This window comes from Balaenoptera borealis, assembly GCF_965194805.1.
Source record: "Balaenoptera borealis genome assembly, chromosome: 20".
In the NCBI taxonomy this organism is placed as follows: Eukaryota; Metazoa; Chordata; class Mammalia; order Artiodactyla; family Balaenopteridae; genus Balaenoptera; species Balaenoptera borealis.
Window position 1 is genome coordinate 41,514,750 of NC_138879.1, and position 13,542 is coordinate 41,528,291.

General features: G+C 42.4%; 1 protein-coding gene across 2 annotated transcripts in view; it reads right to left on the bottom strand.

The window, feature by feature from the left end:
- Positions 1 to 1,373: 1,373 nt before the first annotated feature.
- The window catches only part of LOC309617940 (C-C motif chemokine 8-like), a 49,274-nt gene continuing 37,105 nt past the window's right edge, over positions 1,374 to 13,542 (bottom strand). Inside the window, exons 2-4 of one of the 2 annotated variants that reach the window (XM_082370939.1) lie at positions 5,928 to 5,943; positions 4,996 to 5,113; positions 1,374 to 4,601 (exon numbers count right to left, since the gene is read on the bottom strand). In XM_082370939.1, coding sequence (XP_082227065.1) covers positions 4,496 to 4,601; positions 4,996 to 5,113; positions 5,928 to 5,943 — 240 coding nt within the window. In that variant the 3' untranslated portion in view covers positions 1,374 to 4,495. Of the gene's footprint in view, positions 4,602 to 4,995; positions 5,114 to 5,927; positions 6,914 to 13,542 lie in introns of those variants that run through there. The other variant, XM_082370938.1, reaches the window with a different exon arrangement.

Below are 13,542 nucleotides of genomic sequence, written 5' to 3' on the forward strand. Positions count from 1 at the left end.
GTGTTGAAATACCAAATATGGAATAACTCAAACTCTCATACGTTGCTGGTAGGAGTGAATATAAACTGGTGGCATAGCTTTGGAAAATATTTAGCCATATCTGGAAAAGTGTTTGGTGGTTGAGTATATGCTTAGTATATGCGTGTCCTATCATCCATGTGTGTATATCTATCTCTCTCTCTCTCTCTCTCTCTCTCTATCAATCTATCTATCCATCTATCTACCTGTCTATCTTTATCTATCTGTCTGTCTATCTATCTATCTATCTATCTATCTATCTATCTATCTATATGTACCATCTACCTGTAAAACCTCAAGTTCACACTGATACCTCCAATTGCAGTCCAACACCACAGGGTTTTTCTAGCTTCCAACATTCCATATTTTTCTATGGAAGTTTCTCCAACAGTAAGGGAGCTGGCTTCCATTATCTTCAACACATTTACTTATTTGCTAAATCCTTCTTTAGGTCACCATTCTCCTAGCTACGTGGCTAACTCAGTCCTCGTCCTGTTGACCCTGACTTGTGGGCTGACCTGTTGAACCCAGTTCTACCAAACATGCTGGTTGAGTCCACAGTCTTGGCCCCAGCCCTGGTCCCAGAGAACATACTGGGTGAATCCCTGATCTTGGTCCCAGCCCCAGCCTTGGTAAACACACCAACCAAATGCCCAGCTAAATCCCTGGCCCTGGGCCAGCGAACTTGCCTGTTGAAATCCACGCATTGACTGGGGGAAGGAGACCAAATAGTGACTGTATAAAACAATGAATCAATACGGCAGAGCCTGAGATGAGAACTTCTCTCATACATAGCTCCTTCGGGAAGTGATCCCAGGGATCAGGACTGAGAGGCAGCCGAGTGAGATGGAAAAGGAGGAGAAACGAACAGAAGCATGCAGAATCAAGGTCAGTATAGTGGGCGATGGGGATAGCTTCTCCTGAACTGACTGATGTGCCTGCAGAATGGCTCCCAGAATCAGCCGCTGGAAGGAAGGGTGGCAGAAGCATTTAAACTGCATTGGTGGAAAGTTGTCACCCAGAGTGTTCACTGCCCCGCACTTCTGAGCCTCAGGCAAATGTGCAGGTTGAGCCAACCCTGACCTGAGATGACACCCAAGGGGGAGCCTGTGTGCAGAAAGCAAGAAGTGAGGAGACACAGAGCAGTTGTTGAGAGAGTGAAATGAGTCCAAGCCCGCAGCAAGCTCCCTGCCCGAGCCCAGGGTGAAATCAGAGGAGAGCCCAAGAGGATGCTTGTCAGCTTCAAGTAACCTCACCAGTTCTTTGCCCCCAGTTGACAAGGGAATGAATTGTGCTCACAGATATGAACCCATTAATGGAAGGATGTGTTTTTCTTTTTTAAAAAAACTTTAAAATTTATATTGGGGTATAGCCAATTAACAATGTTGTGAAAATTTCAGGGGCACAGCAAAGTGACTCAGCCATACGTATACGTGTATCCATTCTCCCCAAACTCCCCTGCCATCCAGGCTGCAACATAACATTGAGCAGAGTTCCCTGTGTTATACGGTAGGTCCTTGTTGGTTATCCATTTTAAATGTAGCAGTGTGTACATGTCAATCCCAAACTCCCTAACTATCCTTTCCATCCCACCCTTCCCTCTGGTAACCATAAGTTCATTCTCTAAGGTCTGTGAGTCTGTTTCTGTTTTGTAAATACGTTCATTTGTATCATTTCTTTTTAGATTCCGCATATAAGGCATATCATACGATATTTCTCTTTCTCTGCCTGACTTACTTCACTCAGTATGACAACCTTTAGGTCCATCCATGTTGCTGCAAATGGCATTGTTTCATTCTTTTTAGTGGCTGAGTAATATTCCATTGTATATAAGTACCACATCTTCTTTATCCATTCCTTTGTTGATGGACATTTAGTTTGCTTCCGTGTCTTGGCTTGTAAACAGTGCTGGGGTGCGTGTATCCTTTCAGACAATGTTTTTCTCTGGATATATACCCAGGAGTGGGATTGCAAGGTCATATGCTAGCTCTATTTTTATGGGGATTTTCAAAACATTAATATTCAAGTGAAGGCACATAAAACATCAATAACTTAAATAAGATGACATATCACTTAACACATTTATGTTTAATGTCATTAACAAAGTTCACTGTGATTTGAAATACAACGACATAATCCCAGAGTGCCTCTGGTTAACGCTCGGGGAAAACAAATAGATTGTGTCTTGTGCTGTAGCCTGGTGCCAGTTTAGGGTGAGTCTCTTGCCTTTGGAATTTAGGATTTGTGTCTAGGTGTTCATGAAACCCTGGGCCCAGATCTCCGGAGCCAGCTTGACCTTGAGGCTGTGGAAGAGAGCGGTGAGAACTGGATGGAGCCTACTGTGGTTGGAAAGCACTCCTTTTGCCCAGCTGACATTTAGATGCCTTATTTAGATGCCTGGGGTTTAGGTGTGCTACCTTGGACTTCAATGGAAAGCTTATCTTCAGACAGGTTATATACCTGACTTGCAGGTGTTTGCCATTAGGCTGGGCTCCTGGCTGGCTCAGTGGTTTTAATTCTAGGCACTTTCTTCCTGGTCCTACCCTAGCCAACAGATGTGGCCAAGTTCCCAGGAGACATGGCTCCTAGAGCAGGAGAGAGCTTATGAGGTTGTCTGCCAGATCCTCTCACTTCCTGCCTGTGACACAGAACAACTTCCACTTTTGTATGGGGCATCTTAATGCCAGAGAGAGAAATTGACTTGCTGTAAGTGACTCAGAGAGTCAGGGTCAGTTCTGGGATCAGAGCCCAAGTCTCTTGCCTTGCTATGTTTCCATGTTTCTACTGGAATCATGGTATTTCTCCAACCAATGACAGCCCCCCTCGACTTGGGTCAGCAGGACAATAATCTTCTTTCCCTTAATGAGGGGTCTGGTCTTTGTGTCTTGGTACTGTGGGCCTCATGTCTGAAAAAGGAGCCAGCTATGCTCACGAAGTACAAGAGAATCTTGACCTTAAGAGGCTATTAAGGAAAGGAGAGTCCATGCCTTCAAGTGGATTTTGCAAATTCTTGAGATTGGGGTTTGAGGGTATAGTGATAGAGATGAATTCATTCTGTGTCTCAAGGGTGCAAGCCCTGTAGATATTGGTTTGCAAGATTATAAGAGAAGGGTCTGTGTCTTGGTCAGTTATTCTCAACCTTCTACAACATTTAACCTATCACTCTTTCTGGCCCATTCTTCCTCACTTCATCTCCACTCCCACCCTGTACCATTTATGTCCCCATCATTTCCCCTGCACCATGGCGGCAGCCTGCTCTCAGGCCTCTATCTCTCACACTCCATCCTGTCCTCAGATACTAGGTTATTCTTCCTGATGCTCGCCTCTGAATGTGATATTCTCCTTCTCTCCTATTTCAAAACTTTCGGTGCATCTCTATTACCTGCTGACTTCCCAATCTGAAATTCAAGAGCCCCTACAACCTGGTTCTAACCTGCATTTCTAAAACTCTGACTCCTCTTTCTTCCCAGAGCCCAGCCAGATGGGATTCCTTCCTCTGGCCCACTCCCCTCATCTCCCTCCTGTATCAGTTCTGAAGAATCCTTTCATTTCCCATCATATTCGAATCTCTCAAGACCAGTCCTGTTGAAGACTCATCTCCAGTAAAGAACCTTAAGTGGACCTCTAAGTTATAGACATCTAGTTTCCTGTTAGACTCAGTTTCATTTCTGGGATATTACTCTGGGTTTGAGAATTAATTAGATGGAGAAAACCTGGGGCTATGGAGAAAAGTTTGAAGACTGTTGCAAGAGATCAAGAGAGAGACCAGGCAAAGGTAAGTGTGGAGAGAAAAGCAATAGGACTCTAGATTCTATTAAATAAGGGCAGGTGATTTAGGGACTGGAGCCACAGGACTGGAACAGTCTGGTCTGGTCCTTCTAGGTTCTCCCTAATCCTCAGCTGAGTCCAAAAGACTCAATTTAGAGGATGACCCTCACACTCCAAATTGTCACTCATTGCTGCCATTTTCTCCCTTCCTGCCAAATGTTACCCCATGCAAAATAAGACCAAGTAGTTTAAAATTATATATATTTTTTGTTTGAAAAATTCCATAGTCATTTAATAACATTAATTTCCATCACAATACTACATAGCACACATCGACTTACAGGAGCACTGATTTCCTAAGAATCCAAAGGTGTTTCACTCTGATGATCGGTGGAAGGACCTCAAGATACTACAGGCATGTAGGAGGGAGAACAGTGCCATCTTACCATGAACTTAATTGAGCTCACAAAGGAAAACTCATCACCGAATGCTGTGTTTTTACATTCACTAGGATTTATGGCAGATAAAGTTAAAACATCAATAACTTAAATATAATTAAATATTGTTTAAGAAACTATGTGTTTTAAATTATTAAACAAAGAACTTCTTTTTGGACATTATAATAAAATAATACAGCTGGGGAAGGTTGGGGGGGAAATAAATAAGATTTTCCAAGGCTCTGACTGTCTCTCAGTCCAGGTACGAAGGTTCAAGCCTTCAGGGCTTGGGACTTTTGATCCAGGAGCTTTATGGAATTCTGGACCCACTTCTGCATGGGGTCAGCACAGACCTCCTTGTCCGCTTTGGTCTTGAAGCTGTGGGGAAAAGAAGGCACAGTTAAATGGAGTGTCTTGAGGATTTTGCCCAGGAGTTTGGCCCGTTGGCCCCTGAACATGATTAGCCCTTGCTCCCTGGGTGAGGAGCCTGGATGGGGACCTGAAGAAGGGGAACTGGGAGGAAGAGGCCTCTCTTCCAGAAAGGAAGTTCTGTTGTTACTGCTCCAGGGGAAGCCTTCCTTTAGCTCCTGGCTAAAGGAACTTGGATGATCTGACCAAGCTTCCAGAAGAGCCTGGAGCGAGTATGGATTCCTTCTCATGGGCTTCATTTGTCTATGGGGTAAAGGGTCCTTTGGATTAGATGGCATATTTATCTGACTCATTTGGAAGTATTGAACTTTTGGCTGACGGTGCCCGGGCATGGTCCACTCACATCACAGCTTCCTGGGGACACCAGCTGTTGGTGATTCTCGTGTAGCTGTCCAGCTTCTTGAAGGGGATCTTCCTACTGATCACAGTAAAGCAGCAAGTGATTGGGATGGAAACTGAATCTGAAAAACATTTTGCAAAGCATCAGAGAGTTATAATGTACTGTAAGCCTGCATTTGTAAGAGAAAAAGGAGAAGGTAGAAGACAAAGCAAATACACAAGTTCTAACTAAGACCTACCATTCCCTATTTCAGAGCTTTGGTCCAGATCCCATAGATAAAATGTTATCTGTGAGTCAATTTCCTCTGCTGAACTATGGGGCCCCTCATTGTTGACTGCAGATGGAGAAATCTTGAGTAACCAGATTAATCCTTGTAGCGTGATTCGGAGGGTCTACGGATCCAAAACCTCTGACCCTGGGAAGATAAGTTCTAAGACCTTGCTTCCCAGGTATTTGTCCCCATGGGCTTAGAGCCAACCTATGTCACATGCTGAGATGCCACTGGGTCCTTATTCTCCTTACACAGCCACCCTTCTGGAAGCTACCCTGGACCATAATCCAACATTTGAAACCTCCAGCAAGAGTTTCGTCCTCTCTACTACTGCCCGAACTGTCCTTCCTGCCCACAGTGAGAAATGGTTCTTCCTTCTGTGCCACATCTCCAAACAAGGTGAGGATTGTTGAGATAGCAGCTACATTTAATGTCCCAAAGCTGGTGTCGAGAAAGATCGTGGAGCCTGGTTCCAGTGGCCTGGGCTTCTAGTTCTGGTTCTGCCTCTGACCAGTTGTGACATGCCAGCTCTTCTTAATTCCCCTCTGGATTTCATTCTCTCCATCTTTTGAATGTAGGCTATGCAGCAAGCATGGGATGACACGCTGGGTGTTAGTGCCTGGGGTAGTTAAAATGTTAAGGCTTAAGAAGAGAGGGGGCTTACCTGGCTGAGCGAGCACCTGGGTGCTGAAGGCAGCTGCTGTGAGCAGCAGACACAGGAGGGCTGCAGACACCTTCATATCGGAGGGTGAGCACGGGAGCTTCAGCCTGATGGAGGTTTCTGAGCTGGTCTCAGCTTCTCTGCAACTCTGACTCATCTGGCTGATCTGCCTGCCTTTTATAGGGAGCAGAGCACATGGGCGGGGTCGTGTTTAAGGAAGGATAAAATAGGCCCCTAAATGTGGTGAGTAGGTACCAGATCCTGGTGATGATTTCCAGACACCGAGAAAAGGAAGTTGTGCAGTTTCCATCATTTGTTTAGACTCTGGGGCAGTGGTGGAAGAGTATGTGGTTATGCCCAGTAAAGCGTAGGAAGTGACCTTATTGGCCTATTAAGGGCTCTGATTTCTTTGAAATGGAACATGATCTCTTGGAAAGGAAGAGTAGAAGCTGAGTTGCTAACGGAGTGAAGAGAACCAAGTGCCTGACCCTCCCCATGTCCCGGGAGGTCTGGGATGGGGCCCTAAGGCTTTGCCTGGTCTCTTTATCAGATTCGTGTCCCTGCCATCCTAAATCAGTCAGGGTCCTTTAAAACCTCATACAGGTAGCTTGATAGAACCTTAGCAGAATGACAGAATCCAGGAATCTTCAAGTCTTAATGCCCTGGAATGTTCTGTTGTAGAGCCTAGGAATTGGGCGGCAAATACCAATCTTTTAGGGTGGTGATTTCCAAATATTTTATCTAGACACTAAAGTTTCTTTCCAAGTGAAATGATACGTGGAAGCCCAATATATCATGCAGATTCAGGTAGAATGGGTCTGTTTGAAAAAGGTCTTTTGCTTTTGGTGTCAAATCTTTTGCCCATTTAAAAAATTGTTTTTTTTTTTTTCTTACACTTGACTTTAAGAAGTTCTTTGTATATATTTTTCATTCAAGTCCTTTACCAGATATGTGCATTGCAAATATTTTCTCCACAGGCTGTAGCTTATATTCTTAACGATGGCTTTCATAGAGCAGAAGTTTTAAATTTTAATAAAGTCCAATTTATCAATTTTTTTCCTTCATAGATGTTGCTTTTGGTATTATAGCTAAAATCTCATCATCAAACCCAAGTTTGCATATCACCTTTTCAATGAATATTTCCAGACTTTCCACAAATCATTCAATATTCTCCAATAATCTTGAATGTTAAAGACTCCACAGGAGTCCATATATAAAGGCACCATAATTAATTGAAGAATTTCAGTTGGGAATTATATAATTTCCATTTTTTCACAATCATAAACAATAATTATGAGAAAACTGATGCAATATTATCATTAATGTCTCCAATCAATTCCATAGCTAAGGGATTAATCAATCAAAATATGTGGATATTATTAAGGCTCTTAATCAAATTACAGCATCGTTACATTGTTGGACGGTTTGCATCTTCATTAAAATGCGAGTTTGTTGTTCTTAAAAATATTTAACGATTGCTAAGAAGATATTTATCTCGTTAAAAGGTAAAACTAAGCTGTGGAATAGTGGTTTCCTTTGTGGTGTTGACATCATGAGGGAGCCTTTTTAGAGGCAGAAACATTCTATATCTTAATCAGAGGTGTGCTTAAACAGTTGTCTACATATTTAAAATTCATGAAATTGTACACTTAAAATGTCTGTACTTTATTGTATGTAAATTAAGCTTCAACATAAAGTAAATAAAAAGAAAAAAGCACAGCACTATTTTGCTTACATTCCAATTTATTTATTTTTTTTAGTGAGTCTGTTAGTTGATTTTTTTTTTCTTGTGAGTAATACATTCATGTTTTTATATCAGATGGCTTTTTATTGTTCTTATTGATTTGGAAGAGATTTTTGAACATCTACCTCATGCATTTTCCATTTATTGCAAATACTGTATGAACTTGTAAGAGTACAGAGTTTGCAGAACATGAGACAAATCAGTGTCATCAGAATTTCTCGTGACCAGAAGGGAACTTGAGTTCTTCCAGACAATCCACCTTCCTGGTGTAGTGTGTAGCACGGATCTCTGTGTGGGAGGGTGTTGTCTAAGAGGTTGTTTGCACACATTTTTCATTCAGAAATAAAGTCATTGTCTTACAGAATACCCTCAATGCCTCATTAATTTCTCCTCTGAGCTGCCTTCATATAGAAAGTGCATCTATAAGCAGATGACAAAAATGGTAGCAAAAATCATATTATTGAGAATCAACAAGGGTTGGTCAAATGAAGGGAATTAAGTGTCAGGTAACTTGATTCCAGTCCTGCTGGAGCCAATAACAAGCCAATGACTTGCCCAATGTGACCATGGGTAAATCTTAACTCCTAGATTCATTCTCCTCATCTACAAAATAGGGAGTTTTGACAAGTTCAGTGATGACAAATAGTTTTCAATAATTTATTAACTTAATAGATTGATGGCAGATAACCAGAAAGGTTTCTTGGAAAAAAAAAAACAAAACCAAACCTAAAACTCTAGTGAGGCCTTACCTTGGGTTATTGAATGCAATGCTGTGATTGATTAGTGATGTCTGCCATGGGTACAGCAATAGAAAGTGGTACTACCTATGTAACATAGTTGCTATTCCTGGATTAAATAATATTTAAACTTTTCTTTAACTTAATTCATTAATGATTGTTTGCAAAGTATCTAGTCAGAGACCAGAGAAGCTAGCAGGCCTGGCAGAGAAGCTTCTTAGCTGTCAGCCCTAGGAAAGGCAGTGAGTAGCATATGGCAAGTGATCAATAAGCTAGCTGTCATCAATAGTCAAATAAGAAAGGTATCGTGTCTAGAACATGCTAGGAAGGGACCCAGAGTGTGGTTCTTGGTCTCCTGTACAAGTTCTCTCTAAAATTGCTTCCAAACAAAGATATGTGGTAGGGATAGACCTCCGGGAATATCTGTGCTATAGGTGAGGAAAGAAAAAGAGTCTCCCGGAAGCAGAGAAGTGCAGTCCTGGGATCCTGCCATGAACAAGAAGAGTGGGCCCCAGAGGAGACGGGTGTCAGATTCCAAGGCTGACACACCAAGGGGCACCAAGGTCTTAATTCTACAGGGAGCTCAGAGATCTCAAGTGGTAAGTCACTTTGATTACGAAATTTCCCTCTCTTGTTTTGTTTTTAAACTGAATTCGAGAAATCCCATCATAAAAGTTAAAACGAAACTTTAGGTCATGCAAGTTCAACAGCTGTTTTTTTCCAGCAGCTTGGCTGTGCTGTTTAAGGAAGTGTTCATTCTGCACTCTCTCTTTCTTTTCTCCTCGGTGTCTTCCCAATGAGCATCTTCGTAAAGCAATTTTGACAAGTCACCTATGGCTCAGTGGCTGTGAAGGGGCACCCGAGGTCAGAAACAACCTCTGTGAATAGAGGGTCAGAAATGGGTACCCTGCTGTGGAAATAGATCTGGATTCTTACATGATTCTTTTTTTTTTTTTTTAATTTATTTATTTATTGACTGTGTTGGGTCTTCGTTTCTGTGCGAGGGCTTTCTCTAGTTGCGGCAAGTGGGGGCCACTCTTCATCGCGGTGCGTGGGCCTCTCACCATCGCGGCCTCTCTTGTTGCGGAGCACAGGCTCCAGACGCGCAGGCTCAGTAATTGTGGCTCACGGACTCAGTTGCTCCGCGGCATGTGGGATCTTCCCAGACCAGGGCTCGAACCCGTGTCCCCTGCATTGGCAGGCAGATTCTCAACCACTGCACCACCAGGGAAGCCCTTACATGGTTCTTAAGGATTGTGATTAGATGCAACAGCATCCTGGGAATCAGGATTTCTGCTTTCATTTTCCAGCTCTGTCCCAAGTGTCCTCAACGGTCACAAAATTATGCAATGAATTAGAAAAGACATTTGCATTTAATTTAGTCAACCCTTTCCCTTTACAATTGAGAGAATAAATTATGGACGTGAGATGATTTGTCATAGGTTGTACAACTACTCTGTGACAAGCCAGGGCTGGTGAATGGGCATGTCAGAATGAAAGCCATCATTCAATTCCGAGGTAAAATACAAGAACCAGGCAGAAATATACAGTGAGGTACCCAGGAACCCCAGAGACTGTCCAATGCGCTGGTCCCCGGGTCTGCCTGTAATATCAGAATACCCTGGGCAGTGATTTATAACGTGGAAGGGACGCCTTAACCTACTCTAACACACTGACTCAGAATCTTTGGAGATAATGCCTCGAATTCTCTGTTTTTGGAGTGTTCCAGGTGACTTTTAACCATGGCCAATTTGGGAGCCATGAATCTGGTTTAAATGCTTCATTTATAGATATGTAAACTGAGGCACGGAGTGGTAAATTGATTTGCTCAGAGTCACTCTGACAATTTAGTAAAACCCCAAACCAGAACTCAGAGATGCAGTCACTATGCCCAGTTACACACTGGGCTGGGCCTGCTTCTTTGGTTCCTGGTACAGGCAGGATCTTCATTCTAACAGAGGCCCCAGAACCTCCAATGTCTTGTGTCTGTAGGTTCATGTCACAGGGATAAGCAACTGTGGGCCCAGTTGGAATGTAAATGATTTCAAAGAGGATTATTTGATAGGTCTTAACAAGAGGAACATGAAAAGATTCTATCTGAACTTGGGAATATGTAGTTTATCCCACCAAGCCCTTACATCACCATTTCCCACTCAACGCCTAGTAAGTGCTAATAACAGAGGACCTTTTGAGACTCAATAGACTACCTAGAATGTCTATTCTTGTCCTTTATAATAACTCCACGGAATCAATTGGAATTTTGATAGCAGCAAGCTGTTTAGTTGCTCCAGGGGCTTTGGGGGTGCCATTGGGTTGTGGATAGAAGTTGCCCTGACCCTAAGTTCCTGACTGGCTTGGTAATGTGGATTTTAGACATTGCCTTGCCCTACTCTGTCTCCACTGGTGCCCACGGCAATATGGTCTGAGAGACATGGCTTCAAGAACGAGAGGTGAAATGGACTTTGTTGGATTCCCATATTTCCAAAGTGAACGCATGATCTCAACTTTATTGATGAAGCAGCCGAAGAACAGGACAAAGTAATGATACGTGCTATGTGTCACAAAATAGAGCACCCAGGTCTCTGGTTATCCAGGCCAGGCTCTTCCCAGGGCCCCTGGTTTCAAGTGTAATGCATGGAACAGTGTGATACAGCATGGCACAGCATAACACAGGGTGGTCTCTTATCCCGCTTTGAATATTTTCCTGACTAATAACTGAGTGGAGAGTGCTGGTTCTGCTGTAGTCTTTCTTCACTTGGGCTGTTGAGGTCTTTATCAATTAAGAATATCTCTGGTCACTGTGGCAAGTCAAAGAGACGTGGAGATTCTTATACTAGCTTTTAAGGCCTCTGCCTGGAGTGACACAAAGTGGGTCATACCACTTCCCTAATATAGGAAAGGAAATAGACAATCAAGTCCAGGAAGCACAAAGAGTCCCATACAGGATAAATCCAAGGAGAAACACACCAAGACACATATTAATCAAGCTATCAAAAATTAAATACAAAGAAAAAATATTAAAAGCAGCAAGGGAAAAACAACAAATAACATACAAGGGAATCCCCATAAGGTTAACAGCTGACCTTCCAGCAGAACCTCTGCAAGCCAGAAGGGAGTGGCAGGACATATTTAAAGTGATGAAAGGGGAAAACCTACAACCAAGATTACTCTACCCAGCAAGGATCTCATTCAGATTCGACAGAGAAATTAAAAGCTTTACAGACAAGCAAAAGCTAAGAGAATTCAGCACCAGCAAATCAGCTTTACAACAAGTGCTAAAGGAACTTCTCTAGGCAGGAAACACAAGAGAAGGAAAAGACCTACAAAAACAAACCCAAAACGATTAAGAAAATGGTAATAGGAACATACATATCGATAACTACCTTAAATGTAAATGGATTAAATGCTCCCACCAAAAGACATAGACTGGCTGAATGGATACAGAAACAAGACCCGTATATATGCTGTCTACAAGAGACCCACTTCAGACCTAGGCACACGTACAGACTGAAAGTGAGGGGATGGAAAAAGTTATTCCATGCAAATGGAAATCAAAAGAAAGCTGGAGTAGCAATTCTCATATCAGACAAAATAGACTAAAATAAAGACTATTACAAGAGACAAAGAAGGACACTACATAATGATCAAGGGATCAGTCCAAGAAGAAGATAGAACAATTGTAAATATTTATGCACCCAACATAGGAGCACATTAATACATAAGGCAAATGCTAACAGGCATAAAAGGGGAAATCGACAGTAACACAGTCATAGTAGGGGACTTTAATACCCCACTTTCACCAATGGACAGGTCATCCAAAATGAAAATAAATAAGGAAACACAAGCTTTAAATGATACATTAAACAAGATGGACTTAATTGATATTTATAGGACATTCCATCCAAAAACAGCAGAATACACTTTCTTCTCAAGTGCTCATGGAACATTCTCCAGGATAGATCATATCTTGGGTCACAAATCAAGCCTTGGTAAATTTAAGAAAATTGAAATCATATCAAGTATCTTTTCCGACCACAACGCTATGAGACTAGATATCAATTACAGGAAAAAATCTGGAAAAAATACAAACACATGGAGGCTAAACAATACACTATTGGTTTAGGTTTTTTATCTTGTGAATTGATAGTCTCCTTAGCTTAAGAATTCACTTATTTTTCTTCTTTATTTATAAGAGACTTTAAAACGTCTATCTCTTGTATATTTCATTTTTTGAAAACACAGTATCACCTCTTAACGATACAGAAGTTACAGAACATGAACCATAGTTCTGACCTCAGGATTTCCTCTTAGAAGAAGAGGAACTTAAGCCCTTCCAGGACGGCAGCTTTTTTAAACTCGGGGACTCTCCCCACCAATTGCATCATGTCTGATACACATGGTCCAGCGTGGTTTAGGGACCAAGTTTGTATTTAGCTGCAGTCCACATGCAAGGTTCACTAAATAAGCCCAGGACATTTTTATTCTCCAGTGAGATGACATGATACAGAGGTGCATCTGGAAGCAAGAACTAGAAATAAGACTAAAAGTCTATTATGAGGACAAATGTGTTCATCGAAATGCAAGGGGTTAAGGTCCAGCAGGCATAATCCTGTCTTGCCTGCTAAGTAGCTCTGTGACCCACCCAGATTCCATTAGGCCCACCTGCCTCATCTATGAAATGGGGGGATGCACAAGATCAAGGATGACAAATCAGTTTCGGTGCATGTGTCAACCCAAGAGGATGGTTGGAAGGATAGCGAGGTCTTACACTCGGCTATGAGAAATAGTGATGAGACTCTTTACTGATGTCCTCCATGGGCACGGTGTTAGGGAGGACCCCAGTTTTGTGACATGGCCATTTCTGGGCCAAGAGATACCTATGCTCCCCTCCATTTTATTCTCCCAAGATCATCTGGAATCGGGTCCAGTCTGAGACCAGACATTTAGGACATTAGGAATCACCTGGGAAGTGTTCTTTCCTGCTTAGCTCCATCTAGGAGGAAGGACAGTGGTTAAGCCAATGAACTCCAGGATTTGGATGCTTGGATGCTTATTTCGGCTCTCTGTACCTCAGTTTCCCTATCAGTAAAATGAGTGAATGAAAAGAGTTGACACAGGAGAGCATTGAACAGTGTGT